The sequence below is a fragment of the Nothobranchius furzeri genome, chromosome 2 (genome assembly GCF_043380555.1).
Source record: "Nothobranchius furzeri strain GRZ-AD chromosome 2, NfurGRZ-RIMD1, whole genome shotgun sequence".
Classification (NCBI taxonomy): domain Eukaryota; kingdom Metazoa; phylum Chordata; class Actinopteri; order Cyprinodontiformes; family Nothobranchiidae; genus Nothobranchius; species Nothobranchius furzeri.
Window position 1 is genome coordinate 93,626,104 of NC_091742.1, and position 20,666 is coordinate 93,646,769.

At 41.9% G+C, this 20,666-nt stretch overlaps 3 protein-coding genes across 5 annotated transcripts in view; 2 read left to right on the forward strand and 1 right to left on the reverse strand.

Annotated features, from left to right (window-relative positions):
• The window catches only part of LOC129163068 (zinc finger protein 420-like), a 348,176-nt gene that overhangs the window by 68,686 nt on the left and 258,824 nt on the right, over positions 1-20,666 (forward strand). The gene's annotated exons all lie outside the window — the stretch shown is intronic.
• On the forward strand, positions 1,667-13,310 carry LOC107374398 (zinc finger protein 235-like). 2 transcript variants are annotated; one of them, XM_054740009.2, is made up of 3 exons: positions 1,667-1,926; positions 2,070-2,342; positions 11,362-13,310. In XM_054740009.2, the coding sequence occupies exon 3, from the start codon at positions 11,481-11,483 to the stop codon at positions 12,777-12,779; it is 1,299 nt and encodes a 432-aa protein (XP_054595984.2). In that variant the 5' UTR covers positions 1,667-1,926; positions 2,070-2,342; positions 11,362-11,480; the 3' UTR covers positions 12,780-13,310. The 2 variants fall into 2 exon arrangements, with proteins under 2 accessions (XP_054595984.2, XP_054595983.2); XM_054740008.2 differs by having other exon boundaries at positions 2,070-2,182.
• LOC129163069 (uncharacterized) lies at positions 13,538-20,650 on the reverse strand. Of its 2 annotated transcripts, XM_070548334.1 has the most exons (7): positions 19,960-20,650; positions 19,655-19,794; positions 17,383-19,512; positions 17,045-17,244; positions 16,807-16,954; positions 15,985-16,675; positions 13,538-13,651 (listed from the first exon to the last, which is right to left on the reverse strand). In XM_070548334.1, the coding sequence occupies exons 4-7, from the start codon at positions 17,183-17,185 to the stop codon at positions 13,600-13,602; spliced, it is 1,032 nt and encodes a 343-aa protein (XP_070404435.1). In that variant the 5' UTR covers positions 17,186-17,244; positions 17,383-19,512; positions 19,655-19,794; positions 19,960-20,650; the 3' UTR covers positions 13,538-13,599. The 2 variants fall into 2 exon arrangements, with proteins under 2 accessions (XP_070404435.1, XP_054595991.2); XM_054740016.2 differs by having other exon boundaries at positions 17,383-20,650.

Below are 20,666 nucleotides of genomic sequence, written 5' to 3' on the forward strand. Positions count from 1 at the left end.
CCGTTAAAACTAGTTTTACTCCGGTTTTTCCCAGAGTTCAACTTCAGACAAAACAGTTCGAACAGCTCAACAGTTCGAGTGTTTTAGAGGAAAAGCTTTAGATCGGCCATCTTTTGCATAATTTCTCTAACCACAAGAATTTTGACACGTTGTCAAAACCTTAAACCTTTTTTGCACCTGCGAAGCTGAAACAAGTTAGTTTCCTGCAGAACAAGCTGACTCAAAACTCCTTCAGAGTTATTTTTAAGACACTCGGTTTCATCTATCGTGACCCGGAGACATCTGAGGACTGATTTGGTCGCATCGGGGTTTCTCTACGAACCAGATGCAGTGGGGTCGTCGGCTCCTGGACATCTCACATCCAAACGGGTGAGGTAGAGCACAGCGAGATAGCATCTGCATGTGGTTTTGAGAATAACAACTTATACAGTGGGGCAAAAAAGTATTTAGTCAGCCACCGATTGTGCAAGTTCTCCCACTTAAAATGTGTGTGTGTGTGTGTGTGTGTGTGTGTGTGTGTGTGTGTGTGTGTGTGTGTGTGCCTGCTCTGTCTTCTCGATCCCCAGTGAGTCGTGGTGGATGGCTGCTTATACTGAGCCAGGATCCTCTGGAGGTTTCCTTCCTGTTAAAAGGGAGTTTTCCTCTCCACTGTCGCTAAATGCTTGCTTAGTATGAGGATTGCTGTAAAGTCACTGATGCAATTTGCTGGGTTTCTTACATAGGAAACTTTTTTATGATTGGCTTAATGAACTGACCTGTATTGGAATGTTTACTATGTGAAGTGCCTTGAGACGACTCTTGTCGTGATTTGGCGCTATATAAATAAATTTGGCTTGACTTGACTTGGAAGCCCCAAGGTGAAAGTGGGTAACACCCCCTAAGACAGCCAAGCTCCTTTGGGACGTCCTGATCCAGACTAATTGGTGATGGAGAATCAACCGGACTTGGTGGTGGTGGACAAACAACAAAAGACAGCCGTTGTGGTGGATGTGGCAATACAAAGTGATGCAACATCAGGAAAAAGGAACTTGAGAAACTAGAGAGGTACCAGGCCTCAGAGAAGAACTTGAGTGAGGACATCGGTGGTAACCGTGGTCATTGGGGCAGTAACTCCAAAATTGGAGGAGAGGCTAAAGCAGATCCCAGGAAAAACATCAGACACCTCAGTCCAGAAAAGTGCAGTTCTAGGAACAGCTAGGACATTCACATGTCCCCCAACTCTAGTGACGTTTAAATCAAAATTGAAAACATTCATCAGCCTTTGTTCTTACACAGTAATTTCTGCACTGTAATACCTTTGTTTTCTTTTTAATTTTTACATCTAATTTTAATTAGTTTGAATTTTAATGATGCTGTCAAGTTGATTTTAAGGTTTCATTTTTAACTGGAAAGCAAATTGAATTGTCTCTGTGTATTACATGTACTATATAAATAAAGCTGCCTTGCCGTTAAATAAATTCAAGAAAAAAATTAAATTGGTCTGAAATAAAATAAAAATATAATTTGCTTGTTTGTCAGGGTTTTTGACGAAACTGCATAAAATAATTGATATTAGATGTCAGGTTTATTAGTCCCATTCTGAACACAGGTGTGTTTTATTCTGCTCCAGCAGGTGGCGGTAGTGCACCTTTACGCTGGTCACCGACCACCGGAAAAAGCAGAAACCGGAAGCTGCTAGCAGATCTAGCTTGTTTTTGTTCTGGTGTGTGAGGAGAATATTTGAGGCTCTGCAGTAAAAATGTCTTCACTTCAGTCTCTGGGAGAGTTGATCAGCTAAAGCGACTAACTGCTGCTGCTGCAGAAATCTTCTCACCAGGCTGTGGAAACTTTCTTCTCCTCCTCAACAACTTGGTGGAGTTCTTTCCAGAACCAGAGAAGATATTCTGCGGTCTTCCTGACAATCGGAGCTCCAGAATCAGGTTGTGGGTGAGAAAAGCTTTTCTCTAGACTTCCTGCCCTCTGGATCTGCTGCTGTTCCTTTGGCCAGAACCAAAACGTTGGATCTTTAGTCTCCTGCGTTGTTCTGAAGCAGCATCTTAATCAGCTCTCCTGCTTTGTTTCTATTGCAGCTGTTAGCTAAACACGGCTAAAGAAAACCTGCTACCACTTCAGGATCATCCATCAGCTGGGACTGATTCATCGTGTGTTCTTCACCACCTGGACCTGGACAGCATGGACACAGGTAGGGCTGCCACCTTTCAGATATGTAAATGAGTTGGAGAAGTGGTTTTTCTGTTAGACAGATGTGTTATTCACACAGGTGTGAAACATCTGTAAAAGCCAGATCTGGTGCAGGAAAATAGCTGAACAGGGAGTGGGGACACACTTTGCCTTCTGCGGTTGTGTGGTTTACATCAATTCATTATTTTAAATCTGAAATTGATGTGGAATGATCAGAAGTTGATATGTGTATTGTTTAACTATTTACAGAGCAGCCTCAGAATTGAGATTAAATATTTTTGATGACAATAGTAAAGGAATTCAATTCAATTCAAGTTTATTTATATAGCGCCAAATCACGACAAGAGTCGTCTCAAGGCACTTCACATAATAAACATTCCAATTCAGGACAGTTCATTAAGCCAATCAGAAATAATGTTTCCTATATAAGGAACTCAGCAAATTGCATCAAGTCACTGACAAGTGTCAGTGACTATACAGCAATCCTCATACTAAGCAAGCATAAAGCGACAGTGGAGAGGAAAACTCCCTTTTAACAGGAAGAAACCTCCAGAGAATCCTGGCTCAGTATAAGCAGCCATCCTCCACGACTCACTGGGGATCGAGAAGACAGAGCAGGCACACACACACACACACACACACACACACACACACACACACACACACACACACACACACACACACACACACACACACACACACACACACACACACACACACACCAAGTAATGTGTCTATAGTTATATTGTGATGTCTTAGTAAATATTCTATTTGGTGAAAATAAACTTTATTGTATTTATCCTAGTGAATCTATAATTAAACGGATAAACTAGTAGTAGCACATCCAACGTCAAGGAAAGAAAAAAGTTATTATCAGGAGAGGGAGAATGTTTTAGTGGTTAGCAGCAGTGTGCTAGTCGATGGCCCCCTCCATGAGGCCACCACAGCTCAGCAGAACGTCGTTGTAGCTTCTTCTGGGGAGAGAAACACTTACAGAGAAAATAAAGTTGACAGCTGAAATTGCACAAAATAGTACAGTTAAAGTGCAGACTGTAGAATAAAGCAGTAGAGTGTGAAAAGTGGTCAGTGTGTCCTCCAGCAGTCTAAGCCTATAGCAGCATAACTACAGAGATAACTCTGGATAATCTATCCTATTTAGATGTAGGCATGTTGGAGTCATGTTGGAGTGGAAGTTTATCCCATGCTGTCTAATGATTTTACCAATTGGGAGCATATATATAGTAAAAAGAATTGGTCCAAGCACTGAACCCTGTGGTACTCCGCAAGTAACCCTGGAGTATGAAGAAGATTTGTCATGTACGTTTACAAAATGAAATCTGTCAGACAGGTAGGATTTAAACCAGCCTAGCACTATTCCTTTGATCCCTACAACATGTTCAAGTCTTTCTAAAAGAACATTGTGCTCAACTGTGTCAAAGGCAGCACTGAGATCTAACAAGACTAGAACAGACACAAGATTCTTATCTGAGGCCATGAGAATATCATTTGTAACTCTCACTAACGCAGTTTCAGTGCTGTGATACTCTCTAAAACCAGACTGAAATTCCTCAAACAGAGCATTGAGCCCCATTCCCACCTGTACCGGGTCGGCCCGGGCCGGGTAGCGTAGGTTGTTTACATATCTGGGTGGCCTGGAATTTTCCCGGGCCAACCAAGGCTCATTCTCGGCCCTCTTCCCGAGGGGTACTGCTTCAGGCCGACCAGGGCCAACACGCCCACTGCTGACAGCAAATTCACACCTTCCATTAGAGCAAGCCTCTGATTGGTGGGTAGAATCAGCCCATTCACACCTTCCATTAGAGCAAGCCTCTGATTGGTGGGTAGAATCAGCCCACATGGGCTTAAGGCAAGGATGTGTGGAATCAACCGGGCCAGGCTGGGGCCGACTGGGGCTACCCGGCCCGGGCCGACCCGGTACAGGTGGGAATGGGGCTTTGGTGTTTAAATGCTGACATACTTGGATGGCCACTATTTTCTCCAGGACTTTGGATAAAAATGGAAGGTTAGATATTGGTCTATAATTCATTGGGTCATCTGGATACAGAGAAGGCTTCTTAAGTGAAGGTTTGATTACAGCAACCTTAAAATCTTGTGGTACATACCCATTTACTAAGGATAGATTGATTATATCTAGAATGGGGGCAGTAACCAAAGGAAATGCATCTTTAAATAATTTGGTTGGGATTGGATCCAAAATGCAAGTTGAAGGTTTAGATGAAGCTAATATTTTTGATAACTCTGAAAGCTCAACTGGATCAAAACGGTTCAAGCACAGATGAGGTTCTACAGTCACCTCTGAAGCTGCCTCACTTACTGAGGAAGAAGAAATCGCATTAGGGAGGATGCTAAAGATTTTGTTTCTAATAGAATTAATTTTACTTGTAAAAATCCCATGAAGTCATTGCTGCTGAGGGCTAAGGGAATAGATGGCTCAGAGCTATGATTCTGTGTAAGTTTAGCAACTGTACTGAAAAGAAATTTAGGATTTTGCTTATTCTCCTCAATTAATGCTGAAAAATAAGCAGTTCTAGTTTGTCGAAGCTTATTTTTATAAAGCACAAGACTATTTTTCCAGGATAGGTAGGCCTCCTCATGGTGCGTAGAGCGCCATGTTCTCTCCAATTTCCTAGAGTTTTGTTTTAAGGCTCGTAAATGAGAATTAAACCAGGGAGCCAACTTCCTGTCCCTAATTACTTTCTTTTTTAAAGGGGCTACATCATCTAATGCCACACGTAAAAAGGAATTAACATGATGAACTAAGGCATCAATTTGTGAGGGGCTAGAACTGAAAATATTGCCCTCTGCTACATGCCTCTGAGATGCTGAGGACAGTAAAGATGGAACAGTTGATTTAAAAGACGCAACTGCGTTGTCAGATAGAGACCGACTATAGTGAAATTTACTTTCATGTCTCGAGAACTCAGTTATAAAAAACTCAAAGGTTATCAGAAAGTGGTCTTAGAGGACTGGATTATGTGGAAAGATTGTTATTTCCTCACACTCAATGCCATAAGTCAGCACAAGGTCCAATGTATGATGGCAGGAGTGGGTGGAGCTATGTATTCTTTGAGTAAAACCAATTGAATCTAAGATATTACTAAAGGCTACATTGAGGCTATCATTTTCAATGTCCACATGAATATTAAAATCCCCCACTACAATGACCTTATCAGTATTTAGCACCAAATCAGATAAAAAATCAGAGATCTGATCCAAAAACTCAGAGTGAGGGCCTGGTGGACGATATAAAACTATGAACAAGAGTGGTTTTACAGCTTTGCAATCTGGATTAGGAAAACTAAGAATAAGGTGTTCAAACGAACTGTAGCTATTAATTGGTAAGGGACTGATTAATAAGTCCGAATGAAAAATGGTTGCCACTCCTCCTCCTCGCCCTGTACTTCGAGCAATATGATGATTTAAATAATTTGAAGGAGTCGACTCATTTAAGCTAACATAGTCCTCTTACTGCAGCCAGGATTCTGTGAGAGAGAGCAAAGAGATCTGATTATCGCAAATCAAGTCATTAACTAACAAAGTCTTAGAAAAAATGGATCTAATGTTCAACAACCCACATTTAATTTTTCTAGTTTTCTGCTCAGTTGAATTTGTTCTAATATTTATGAGATTTCCATGATTTGCTTTATTAAGCCTGATATTTAATCTGTGTGATTTTGGCCGTGGGCAGGACACTGTCTCTATGGGGTAGTGGGTGGGTAACAGTACAGAAGTTGCAGAGGGGTGGGTTAAACTACGACTCTGCTTCCTGGTCTGGACCCTGGGTTGTCATGGAGGACTAATAAAACTGGCCATATTCCTAGAAAGAAGAGCTGCTCCATCCAAAGAGGGATGGATGCCGTCTCTCCGCATCGGACCAGGTTTTCCCCAAAAAGTTTTCCAATTATCAATGTAGCCCACGTTGTTTTCAGGACACCACCTAGACAACCAGCGGTTGAAGGACAGCATGCAGCTAAACATGTCGTCACTGGTCCGATCAGGCAGGGGGGCAGAGAAAATTACGGAGTCCGACATTGTTTTGGCAAACTTACACACCGAAGCAACATTAATTTTAGTGACCTCCGATTGGCGTAATCGGGTGTCGTTACCGCTAGCGTGAATAACAATCTTACTCTATTTACGCGTATCCTTAGCCAGCAGTTTCAGATAAGATTTAATGTCGCCCGCTCTGGCCCCAGGTAAACATTTAACTATGGTTGCTGGAGTCTCTAATGCCACGTTTCTGACTATGGAGCTGCCAATGATCAGAGTCGGCTTGTCAGTGGGTGCGTCACTGAGCGGGGAAAATCTATTAGAAACGTGGACGGGTTGGTGGTGGCCCACGGGCTGGGTTCTATGCTTCCTGCATACCGTCACCCAGCCGGCCTGAAGTCCCGGCTGCTCGGGTTCTTCTGCTGGAGGACCGCTATGGGGTGGCTCTGAGCTAGTTAGCCCCGCACTAGCTAAGTAGCTATGGCTGTTTACGGTGTTTTCAACAGCGTGGAGCCGGGACTCCAATTCCGACACTCTCGCCTCCAAAGCTACAAAAATGCTACATTTATCACACGTACCATTATCACTAAAGGAGGCAGAGGAGTAACTAAACATCTAACACAGAGAGCAAGAGATAGGAGACGGAGAAGCAGAGACAGAAGTAGCCATAGCCGTGCTGAGGCTAAGCTAACTGGACGAGCTAACTGTTCAGTACCAAATAAACTGCGTGCAAACTCAAATGGTTCCCTAAAAGCTAGGTGGAACAGCAGAAAATGTGTGTTTTAGCGTGCTTTAGTGCTACAATAACAGAGATATCCTAGTACAGTAGGGCTGGGGGTAAACGATTATTTTTAAAACGATTATTCTGACGATTATTTTATCGAATAGTCGACTATTCTAATGACTATTTAGAAAATTAATCTAATGATTATTTTTCTATTGCACAATTAACAAAAACCAGAAAATCTCAAATTCCTCAAAAAAATTGATAAATTCTTACTGTAAGAGAATAAACACTACAGGCCTTCCATGCTTTTATTGTGTTGCAGTTGGTTATGTTCTGGTGACATGTAGAACTTGGGAGTGCAGGCTGCTGCCTGAGAGGTGGTAGAAGATGGAGTGTCTCCATGCTGCTTTGTTTTGGTCACTTATGTGCGTGAGGCGAGTGGTGTTACGGGTTAAACCAAACTCAGGTGGTATTTTGCACTAAACCGAAAACCCACAACACTCTAAATGTAATAAAAGGGAGATCTACACCACAAAAAAGATGAACTCTAAACCAAAACGTAACAGCTTATCCCAACGCAAGAAGCTGTTAGCGAAGATGCTAACAGTAGCTTTACCAACATTAAGTTCAAGTTACCAAGTTTAAATAAACCAAAAACACCCAGCAGCAAACAGACCAGCACGGAGGAGAGACTGCTACCACCAAAACAGCTCTCCTCATGTCTGAAAGAAGCTCCTTAATGAAGGGAGAAGCGCTCCCGGTGATTTTCTACATCTGCGATAGACACGAAGCAGCGCATCTGACCCCGGAAGTTGTTGTCCGTTGCCGGGAGACGAAGGGGCAAAACAGGAAAATAATCTAGTAGTGGACGGACGTTGTTCCGGGTCTTCGGTATTTGGCGGAGATGTTAGTGAAGGCGGAGAAGAGGGCGAGCTAGAGGAAAAACAGGCAGATTCCTCCTCTATTCACAAACTCCTGGGGATGCAACAAGTGGGCGCGGTGCGTCGACTTCCGGATCTGACGTCGACAAATTTTTAGAATCGAGCCGTCGACTTCGTCGAGGCTTCGCTACAGCCCTATAGTACAGAGAAATTAAATCAGCTTTAGCTAGCCCCAAACACCAAACAGCTACACGTAGTGCAACACTGAAAACAGGAAACAGGAAACGCCTTACCGCCAGGTGCAGCCTCAGCTGGTGAGTTGGCACTATTACAGAACCAGTTTTTCAGAAAAATCAGAACATTAATATTTAAGTGCATGAATTAATACATCTGAACTCATGCAGCAGGAACTAGGAATTATGAAATACTAGAACCATTTCATTTTAATTTGATTAAACTGATTTTTTCCTAACATTGTTGGCATTTTTCCCACACACAGTTAAACAAAACAATGTTGACTGAGGTGCTTGTGTGTGTGTGTGTGTGTGTGTGTGTGTGTGTGTGTGTGTGTGTGTGTGTGTGTGTGTGTGTGAGAGAGAGAGAGAAGGAGAGAGTTCAAATAAATTTTAAAAACCGGAGCGGAGGCAGTGACCGACTCAGCACGAGCCGTTTTCAGCTCGGTCTTGTCAAATGCACCACGTGCGTTACGAAAAAAGTAACTTTAAACATTAAACTGAAAAAGAGGCGAGCTGAAGAAAACCTAGGGAGCACTGAAGAAACGTGAGCAACAGTGAAGCAAGCGCTGAGATCCGTTACTGTCTGTGTGTGTGTGTGTGTGTGTGTGGGCTGAACTGAGCTTCCTCTTTCGCTCGTTGGCCTCTTCGAAATGGTCTTCCCAAGATACTGCTGCAGAGTTTTGTGTGTAGAGAGGGGCGGGTGCTCTATGTGACTGGCCAATCACAGAGCTGGAAGACAGGCAGTTACCCAATGAGGATTTTTCTTCAGCACGATTACAGATATTTACGAGTTTTACTCGTTTCATGCTCGTATTCGTCAAAATTGCTTAATCCGTACCGGATACTCGTCTGAAATGAGTATCCGGCACATCCCTAGCTGTAACCACCCTGCCTTGCCTCCTCCTCCTTGCTGCCTGCCGGCTGTGATCATAAGCGACAACAGAGTAGTTCCCGCTGCTTCTTCGGGAAACAGCATTTAAAATTTTTTTTTTAAATCTATAAAACGGGATCTTGTAGGCGTGGCGCTGGGATTTCAGCCGTGGGGGGCCGCCACGGCTACGCCTATGTAAGGGAAACACTGACTGTTATTATATCTGACTGTTTTTAACAGCAATCCGAGCTCAGATACCACATCACTTTCCACATATATGTCATTAGCTCATTGAGCGTCATATTACTAGATTCATATTGAAGTTGTTTTGGTGAAAGTAACTTAAAGTAATGCAAAAGTAGTATAATGCCTTACATTTGAAAATCAGTAATATTGTAATGTAATGAATTACTTTAAAGGGGCATTATGGAAGTTTGACAGCCAAAACATGTATAGAAATAATAAATGTCTTCTTCATACATTCTCCTGCAATGCCCTGGTCCTGTAGAATGAGCCCTGGCATTTTTACTGTGATTGCCTGTTTTTCTGTAAAATCACAGAAAAAGAGAGTTGCTCGGGTCGAGCAGGCTGCTTCATGCACGTTCACACTCAGGCATAGTCCTCCAAACAGTTCTTTGAACGTTGTTTCAGGTGTCATCAAGGATATAAATGTTACGGATACAAAGGACCTTAGTGGTGCTGTAGCTTACCAAGTAAGACGTCGGACTTTTGTGCAGAAGATCCGGGTTCGATTCTGGATGTGAACATAGTTTTTTTAGAAATTTTTTTTACATTAATGGTATATTTTTTTACAGTAAGATGCCAAAATTTTTATTTGAGACTCGCCGAATGGCATTGAATTCATAGATAAAAAGATGTGGGTTCAACTTTCATTTTGGAACAATTTTTCAAGCAAGGGAAGGGAATGAACTGAGCATGCAGGAGGACTGACCCATCATAAACCTTTGTCAGCTGTGCTGAAGAGAAAGGTACAGAACCAAATTATTCAATTAATTAGCTGCGTGTTCTCCTGTCCTCTGTCCTCCGGACCACACACACACACACAAGGGACTGTCTCAGCTGTTATTTTCATTAAGGAGTGTGCACGTACAGCATGCGCGCCTCGTGCACGAGCCTACTATTGAAGCTGCCATTACGCTTTTGGCCTGAGGGGGCAATCGCGAGCATAAAAATTCAAAACTCCATAAAGTCCTTTTAAAATTAGTGTAACAAGTAATAAATAATGCATTACAGTTTTGAAGTAACTTGCCCAACACTGCAAATAACCCCACCTGCTGAGAATTCTAACCCAGCCAATCAGCGCTGAGTAGCGTACGTCACACACCATAACGCCGAGTTACCCCAAAATTCCACTATCTCCGCCCCCGCTGCCGCTCGCTTCCGAACTCAAATTATACTGTACCCGCTCTACAACTGCTCCGCTCCGGTGCGGAGACCTGAGGTGCGCAAACAGGCATGCGCGGGATTTTCGTGTGTGTGTGTGTGTGTGTGTGTGTGTGTGTGTGTGTGTGTGTGTGTGCGGCTACTTTTTTCAGTGTGGAGTCTAACCTTTTTCACCCTTGACCCGTTTTCATGTCTGTATTTTGCGTGTCTTTAGCTCCGCCCGCTAGCTTGGAGATTTCTCCGTTCCTAAGAAGTGTGTGTAAACAAAACCTACTGGTGCGGGACCCGGACCGACGCGACGCAGTCCGGTCTGTGCTGCCCCTGATGTGAATGCGCCAATACAGGCCCGATTAGCCACATGACGAATTGTTCATTTAGATATCAAGCATGTCATGAATGACGATCACTGAGTGGGCCAGATTAATGGCAGGTCACCGGGAAGTTTCCCAGTTCTCCTGATTACCATTTCATTTAAGGAACTAATGTTGTTGTATTCCTAACCCTAACCTCAACTAAAAGTTAATTCACCCCATGCTTCTAAAACTAAAGTAGATGTTTTTTTTACTGTGATAATCTGTCAAATGTCCTCACAATTTTAACATGTCCCCATGTTAGAGGTGAAAAGTCAAAAATGTGTCCTCGCAGCATACATAAGATATGCCAGTACACACACACACACACACACACACACACACACACACACACACACACACACACACACACACACACACACACACACACACACACAATTCCCAGGCCATAAGGGGTAAACAGTCTAGTCAGCATGCAGCTCAGTGAATTTAATGTCCTAGTCGAGTGGGAACAATAGATCTTTATATAAGAGGCGTGAATATCCGTCTTTTATTTAGCGTTTGTCAGGGCTCATGAGACAATTAAGGCTCATATGACTTTTAAAGGCTCAAAGTTCAGTTTACAATTGTAAATACATTTCATTCTACTGTCAGTTTAAAGAAATAATACAAATGTCATATGTGTAAAACAAAGTTACAGGTGTCTGTAATTCACAAAATGTTTCTGTGTTTCCTACAGATTTTCAACAGGTGGTTCTGGTTAAATAAGAAGCTTCAGAAGAACAGAGTGCTCATGTCAACCACCAGCACCTAGATTTTCTCCACAAAAAGGAGGAACAGGAGAAACTCTGGTCTAGTATGGAGGGAGAGCATCTCCATTTGAATAAAGAGACTGATGCTGCCAGGTTTCAATCCTATAGCAATGGGACACTTTTAAACAAACACACAGGAGTCCACACAAAACAGAAACATTTTGCCTGTGAGCACTGTGGACAAAGATTTCGCCAAAAGACAATTTTAAACAGTCACATGAGAGTCCACACAGGACAGAATCATTTTCCCTGTGAGCTCTGTGGAAAAAGATTTAGCGGAAAGTCAACTCTAAACATTCACATGAGAGTCCACACAGGACTAAAGCCTTTTCCGTGTGACCTCTGTGGAAAAAGATTTAGCCAAAAGTCAACTTTAAACAGTCACATGAGAGTCCACACAAGACAGAAGCCTTTTGCTTGTGAGCTCTGTGAAAAGAGATTCAGCCAAAAGACCCATTTAAATAGACACATGAGTGTCCACACAGGACAGAAGCCTTTTGCTTGTAAGCTCTGTGAAAAGAGATTTAGCGTGAAGTCAACTTTAAAACGTCACATGAGGGTCCACACAGGGCAGAAGCCTTTTGCTTGTGAGTTCTGTGAAAAGAGATTTAGCCGAATGTCAACTTTAAAAAGTCACATGAGTGTGCACACAGGACAGAAGCCTTTTGCTTGTGAGGTCTGTGGAAAAAGATTTAGCGAAAAGAGTTATTTAAACCGTCACATGAGTGTCCACACAGGACAGAAGCCTTTTGCTTGTGAGCAATGTGGAAAAAGATTTAGCCTAAAGTCAACTCTAAATATTCACATGAGAGTCCACACAGGAAAGAATCATTTTGCGTGTGACCTCTGTGGGAAAAGATTTAGCCTAAAGTCAACTTTAAATAGTCACATGAGTGTCCACACAGGACAGAAGCCTTTTGCTTGTGAGCTCTGTGGAAAAAGATTTAGCAAAAAGAGTAATTTAAACCGTCACATGAGTGACCACACAGGACACAAGCCTTTTGCTTGTGAGTTCTGTGAAAAGAGATTTAGCCGAATGTCAACTTTAAAAAGTCACATGAGAGTCCACACAGGTCAGAAGCCTTTTGCTTGTGATCTCTGTGAAAAGAGATTTAGCCGAATGTCAACTTTAAACATACACATGAGTGTCCACACAGGACAGAAGCCTTTTGTTTGTGAGTTCTGTGCAAAGAGATTTAGCCGAATGTCAACTTTGAACAGACACATGAGTGTCCACACAGGACAGAAGCCTTTCGCCTGTGAGTTCTGTGGAAAAAGATTTACCCGAAAGACAAATTTCAACGGTCACATAAGAGTCCACAAAGGACAGAAGCCTTTTGCTTGAGAGCTCTGTAAATGAAGATTTAGTCGAAAGAAAACTTTAAATAATCTTTTAAGCATCCACTAAGGCTGAACGATTTATTGCAGGGTTCTCCAACCTTTATTGGCCCGTGAGCTACTTCTACACAATGAAAGTACAGCAGAGTTACAGCCATACGATTTATTTACATTGATACTTTCCATGTGTGAATGTGCTTATGTTGAAAATGCTATACTTACTCTATTAACATGCATTGTATTCACAAGTTGATTTCTCTGTATTTCAGTACATCAGCATATATTTTTAAAAGTACAAGTAAACTAGTGATATTCTGAAAACCTAATTGAACAAAACATTTAGTTTTTCAAACTAATCAGATAAATTCAGATAATGAATAACAAGTCTACTTCATGTGAATTATTTGGCAATTTTCTTAGAAGGTTAGTAAGCACACAGGAACAGCTAACGTGTAAAGCTGATGATACTTCCACTTGAAATACAAGCTAAATGTGATGAAAATAGACAATTGTAAATAGTTTGAATTGAAAAAAAAAATAAAATCAGAAAAAAGATTTGTTCCTGCTCTCCTGATTGATTGAAACATTTTTATGTTTTTTTTTTTTTGGGTCATGAAAGTTAAGTTTTGCTGCATTTATTGCTAACAATATTAAGGTTGGAGGTTTATCCTTTTTTTCTGCATCTTGTAGGTTTTTTTCTCCGCAGGTCTGAAGGCTGTGCGTAAACCAAATAGGTAGAAAAATCATTTATATTTTTTAAATTTACCTTGTTGTTGTTTTCATCCACAATATATCTCTGGGCAACAAAAGAGGATGTCACATTTGTATCATTTTTGATGCAGGCAGAGCTCTCCATATTGGATGGGTGCGTTTCCATGCCTGAAACAGAAAAGTTGTAGAACTTAGAATGATTTCAAAATCATATTTTCATTAATAGCACTGTGTTGACAATAGGGCTGCAACAACGAATCGATAAATTCGATGAAAATCGATTACTAAAAGCGTTGGCAACGAACTGCGTCATCGATTCGTTGTGTCGCACAACTCTTCCAAAAGCGCTCCCCCTTCCCGCCCGCCATTGCGCGCAGACAGATCAGCGCGAGGGAGAGCCGGCAGATCAGCGCGAGGGAGAGCCGGCAGTTGTTTGGAAGAGGAACATGGCAGAAGCAGCGAGAGTCAAAAAAGTAAAAACTTTTAAAGTTTGGGAGCATTTTCAGTTAAATCAGGCGAAGACATTCGTTACCTGCAACGTTTAGGTCAGACTTAGCATGGCACGGGATGATGCAGCGTCTTAAATGCAAGCATGTCGGGATCATCAGCGAGGAAGGAGAGAACTCTGTGTCCGGGTAAATTAAAAACTTTTCAAAAGTGATTCATCCAAGTCCCGGATTATTACACAGGCTAGACATGCCCTAAACTCGTAAAAAAAGAGTCTAAAGTCGTGAGCGCGACGCTTATTAGATGAGCGGGGGGACTCGCGCTGCTGCGAACCGGTTCCGCCCAAGGCCGGATTAACTGGGCAATTGCCCAGGGCCCACGAACTCTAAAGGGCCCAGGGCACGAGCAAAATACTGTATCTATAATTTCCCGCTTTATGAGGACTATGGTGACCGTACGTTCCGTTTTCCCCGGACGTGTCCACTTTTCACTCTCTGTCCGGCGCGTCCGGACCGGACTGTGGGTTCTTGTATTGATGAAAATGTCCGGCTTTTCATCCAGGGGCAGGGATCGAATTATGGGGGAGCTGGATATCCTACACATCCAGGGGAACCGGAAAAAAGTTTTCTATATTATATCATTTTTTGGACTCTTTTGAGCAGAGAGCAGCACAGCGCATTGTCGCGCAGCGATCCAGGCAGCTGCTTCCGGCGCACTGTCCATTCTCAAAGTGGCGCAACCAAAAAACTATAATTAGCACACGATCGTTCATGTCCGCACATGTTGTCTATTTTCTGTCTTATTTGTGCCTGCAGCGCTCTGCTACTGCGGAGCTCATCACCTGTGCTGCGGTGATGTCACCTCACGCAGCATCGAAAACGCGCTCTGCGCTTTGCAGTCAGGAGATCCCTTTATCTGCTCAGAAGTAACTGATGAGGTGAAAAAGTAAGAATCCAGGCAGCAGTTTTTCTGGAGAATTAAGAGGAGATGCAGGAAGATGAGAGACAGACAGGACAGGAAAATATTTAAATAAAAACAAGAAAACAAAAGAAAGTGTTGAAAAGTAAAATGTAGGTAGATTTACCTCCACTACACGTTTTTACCTATAAAACAATAAGTTACACACATGTAATATTTATAAATTTGATACTATTCAGATCACCTTCAAAAGTCAGTCCCACACCCAGGGCCGTTTCAAGACATTTTGGGGGCCAAGGCAAAATGCCCCCCCACCCCACCCCCCCACCCCCCCGATAACTGGGCTCCCCAGAAGCCTCTGTGTAATTCATACCCTCTCCAGGAGTATTAGTTATACAGTGTTTATAAAAGCCCCTCAGACATTACTGACATGTTCTATTATTATCAGATGAAAAACTAAATTATCAGACATGCTGTCTCATCTGCTGCTTTTCTAAACTTGCAAAAAGTAACAAAACCATTTGAAAGCCACTATTTGTGGATTCTCTGAAAGTTTCCATGGAGTGTGTGACAACTTATTTTTTCAGTCATTTTTGGAAATAGTGATCAATTTTGATTAATTCACAGCCTATGTTTAATTACATTTAAAAATTAGTTGTTTGACATCCCCCGTTATAATAAATGTCTACAGATGAGATCAAACAAAACAGATGAGAATTGCCCTTAAGCTGTTTAACTTGGACCAAGCATTTTAGGTCACAGATAGATGTAGCTTAGGGTCTCTGTCTATACACCTTATAAGACAATTTAGGTGATGGCATGTTGTTTTTCTGCTATTGAACTGTTTTCTAATAATGTTGTGTTAAATAAAGTGAAGGAAGGAGAGAAATAACATTTCCCTAGCAGTTTACAAATTTCCCCATGTAATCCGATTAATCGATTAATCGTGTCGAGACCCCATCCGATTAATCGATTATCCAAATAATCGTTTGTTGCAGCCCTAGTTGACAACTCAGTATTGTGTTCTATTGCTTTGTTGTAACCAAGGTTATAAAAACCAACAACTGAAAAATTACACAACTGTTATTATTCCTCCATCATTTCAAATAATCCTTATAAATATCATTTACTTTTACCTGTTGATCAAATTACCAGCAGGCTGCAGTCCCAACATGCCACTCAATCCCAAAGACAGTGGGGCATTACACAGGGTCTCCATTTCTGATTTGAGCTGGGTGTTTATGTTATTGTGCAATTCTATCAAGACCCTGAGAGTCTGCTTGAAATGTGTTTCAGTCATTTGGCACAATGAATACCTCGCAGAGGCAAGTTCACGATCAAACTGTTCTGCTACAGCAGAGTTAATTTCTTTTCTGAGGGTAGAGCAAATGTTGAGGCTTCTCAGCTTTTCTTCTTGACGTTTTTGATTTTTTTGATGAAACCTGTCATACAGAGAAAACCTTTCAGACGTTCCTGTGACTGGATGTTTAGCTGACATTCTTTCCGCATTTGCCTCTGGTTGTTGTGGCAAAGGACATCTCAGTTGTTTTACCCGATCCATTTCAGCTTGTAGTTCTTTGGTCTTTGCTTTATTTGTATTGTCCTGGGTAGGTGAACAGAGTCTCCCATCATGCAGCTTGAAAAATAGTTGATTTGTGCGGTTGTTAGTGTGACGTGCGACCTGTCCAGCTACATCAGATATGTAACATGTCGGGAATCTTTTGAAACTGAGCAGTCCGTCACAGTGGTCTCTTGCAGACTCCATCCAGAAGAGGAAGTTGACATGATAGACAACTCCATGCATGCATGAGAAATGGAGAACACCATCTGCAGTTTCAACCAAAAACATGTAAATTGTGTTAACGCACGTGATGGAAACATTTAATATATTGTGTTGTTATGGGAAAAACTTCCATAACAACGCCAACAAATGAATATTATTTCAAAAGTTAACTCACCACCAGCTTTTTGTAGTTTTACGAAAAGCTTTGAGTAAACATCTTTGAAATTCAACAGCTCCTGAAGTCTGTTTGTCAAATCTGCTATGGACCCTTCAGAGGAGACACCCAGAGCAAGACAAGCATCCTGGAGATCCTTTTTAGGACACTGGAAACAGAGAATTTACATATTTAAATATGGACAAAAGATTGTCTGAAGATATTGAAAGTGCATAAAGCAATAATTATATCAATTAACCTTTTTGGAGTCCAAGATTTGCAGTATGATGTCCTCATTTATTTCCTTTATGGGTTGAGTTCTATGTTCTGTAGTCTTTGTTAACGCTTTTTTGCACTCTGTTTTAGGAAGGATGGTTCCCACTCTGGTGTGTTCCCCCATCCAGGGCGCCAAAGTTGAGTGGTGAGTTGATGTACTGTATGGGTTGCCCAAAGTTGTTCCTTCAACAAAAAATTGTAGGCCATCAAATAGAGAAACCTAACTTAAAACTTTAAATGGTCTTTCTTGTACTTGAATTATGTTCCTTATTTAATTTGTATTTGTATCCATAACGTTACAGACTTCAAATTCATACATACCTGATAAGAGGCCCTCTGCTATAAATGACTTGTCCAGATCATTCCATGCCTTAACAATGTCAACCTCTAGGTGTTTGTCTGAAGCACAGTCAGGATCAGGTCTTTTAAAGGTCCCCACTAGAAAAAACAGAAATTAAAGTATTCAGAAGTTTTTGACAAAAATTAATCCTTCAAATATTTTACGATTTAAAACTTGTAACGAACATATTTTGGAAAAACGTGTTGTCGCCAAAAAGGTCAAGAGGTCATCTACAACATATATTGAGTTGAATTATGAGTCCTTAGGTTAAAAGCTTACTGAGACTGTAGGAGCCAAAAGCTGTGTTCTGTGTTTCAGTCCAACTTGTGTAAACCAGCTCCAGTAAACCTTGAGCCCTCGGATCATATAGAGCTCCGGGAGTTGACGTCACTTCTCCCGGCATGCAACAGTTCAAATCGAAACGGCGCCATATTGGCATGCAGAAGCCAGCAGCAGGACTATTTGTTATTGTCAGAAAACTCAATCAAACGGGAAATATGGTAGATTCCTGTTGTGCCCCAGGATGCAGAACAGACGCGGACGACATAAGGAATGAGTCATCTACAGGATTCCTTAAGATCCGGAGTGCCGCAAACGTTGGATCATTATAATAAAACGCCCTAGTGACCGGGCGAAAATGAAGCTGTGGGATCCCGAGAGTAAAGGTTTTCGCTTATGCAGCGACCGCTTCATATCAGGTACTTAAACCAATGTTTCCTCAACTGTGTTGGTATTTATTTTAAATGCTTTTATTATGATTCTTAGTGGGCTTCCTAAACTTATTTTGGCGTAGCTTTTTCTGTCTTATTACTCATAGCAACAAGTAAACATCACGTAAAACGTTGCCTCGTGAGTTCTGCGTGCTGCCGTTTCCGTGTTTTATGATGACAGCAATTAACCGGCTAAGCTGTATTTAATTTTTAAGCAATGGTTGATCAATTGTCAGATCACACATAAAAAGCACTTTGGATTGCTATTATCTGTCTCACCGAGACTACTTACGTGTAAATCTGTTATTTGTCCATCCATCCATCCATTTTCATCCGCGTATCCGGAGTCGGGTTGCGGGGGCAGTAGCGTGACTTCCCTCTCCCCAGCCGCCGGAGCCAGCTCCTCCGGGTAAATCCCAAGGGGTTCCCCGGTCAGGTCCGGTGTTGTGCCGGTAAGAAGCCCGCTCCGACAGCTTCTGGCATTTTTAAAAAGTATCCCAGGGTCACGTTAAGGGTCGGAGATGTTTAGTCTATTTAATTTCTGACTATATAAAACGATTTCTTCTGTTTTAAAGTGTGAAGTAAACTCCGACGAAGTAAAATCCAAGCGGATCCCGTTCATGTTCATGGTTACATCCGTGTTTGTTTACCTTTTTTGCATGCCAAAATGGCGTCCACTAACTGAGAGTCACGTGGGGTCCGGAGCTCTATAGGGATAACAGGGCTCGTCGACCTCTGGGCTGGAGGGTGCGTTGACCATATTGAGAAGTGTAAACATCACCCCATCCTCTCTCCACTTTTATCAAAGGACTGTGGGAGTAGCCCAGGGACAAAAAGTATAAATTTAGGACTCCACATTTGGTCGAGGTCTTTTGTAGTTGGCTGTCCTAAGCTGTGAGATGAATGAATAAAGAGACCCGCGCTGTCTGACTGAGTTGCCCGTCTCCGACACCTTCTTTAAGAATAACAGAGAATGCCCACAAACGTGGAGCTACTTAATGGCACGTGTTGTTTAGGTTGAACAGTCGTGGCCAAAAGTTTTTATGACACAAATCCTGGTTTTTGCACAGTTTGCTGCCAAACAGCTTTTACATCTTTGTTTCTGTGATGTACAGAAATACAACATTCTGGAGTTTATGCAAATTGCTATTATAAAAAGAACAAAAAAAAAGGAAGAACTTAAAAAATGTATGTATTACATGGGATATCAAATGCCAATTTCCAGTTGGCATCCGCTATTAACACAGGTGGGTGGTAACCATACTGGTAGCATGAAAACTGAAAGCCAAAGTCTGTAAGTGACAGGAAGTGATGAAAAGCTCTTCTTATAGTTTGATGGTGGTAGCGATTGTCGCTGAAAAAGTTCAAGGTGTCCAGCATGCGTCCACTTGTTGTCTTGTTCTGTCAAAAAACACACCAACAATGTCATAGAAATACATTTCAGCTCAGTTGTTTGTGCAAAGAGTCTAAAACTGAAAAGTGTCACAGACATGTTGAGATTTGATTTTTGTTTGAAAATTATCTCTTTTGGAAGTTGCCCTACCGCTAATCCTGACAGTAGAAGCTCACACGACGGCAGAGTGAGGAGCACAGAGTTGTTGCAGTTGTGGAATCTAGAAGAATACTCTTGGAATCGCACAATGTTACTGCATCCTGGGCATTCTTTTACAGCAACTGAGACGCCTACCGATCAAAAACATTTTCATCAGTTCATGTTGTATATTAGTTGAACAAAGAACCTGCATGAACAAAAACATGTTGTAATCGACAATATAACATGACACTAAATGGTAAAGCAATGTTTTCATTCATTTCATACTAAAATAAGGAAAAGAATTGCACATTTACCTTTTTTTACGTAGTCAATGCCATACACAGTGGCTTGTGTTGTCACCACTTTTGGAAGCCCCAGTTCTGGAGGAGTCGGCCCTGGACAGTAGGGATGGTTTGTTTCCAAAGGAACAAGGGTTGTGGATGGAGTCTCTTCCTGAGTTCGAAGGTTTAATGACAATTCTTTTAGGGGTGGGATGCGCTTCTGGGTATGAATATAGTCCGTCATGGCACATATTTTTTGGGTGGTGACACTGCGTGGTGTACATCATATGTCATCATCCATCACGTGACTTTCCAAATCCTCAGCGTCCTCTGCCTGCTCATCGGAGGTGGGCATTAAAGTGCCTGGTGACTCTTGGAAAATCCACCACATTGCCATCATTCGGTGAATACATCGATGTGATTTTTTGCTTCCCTTACACTGACAATTCCACTTTCCTACAACAGCATCAAAGGTGGCCCTTGTCCGTCTAAACTGACACAGTTGTCTGTTTCATATGTGAAAAGTGAAGAAAAAAACATCGTTGTGAATGTCCTTTCCCTCCAAAATTCACGGGGAAAACACTGTCCACTTTGCAGTTTTTGCAGCTGTATCCAGTTTTTCACACCTATCACCCCGCTCAGTGGACATCAAGCCTTTTTCAAGCATGACTTTGAGTGAAGCAGGTGTGAGTTCTGCTGGTTTAACATATTTCTTAGCATGCTTAGTTCGTTCAAGATGA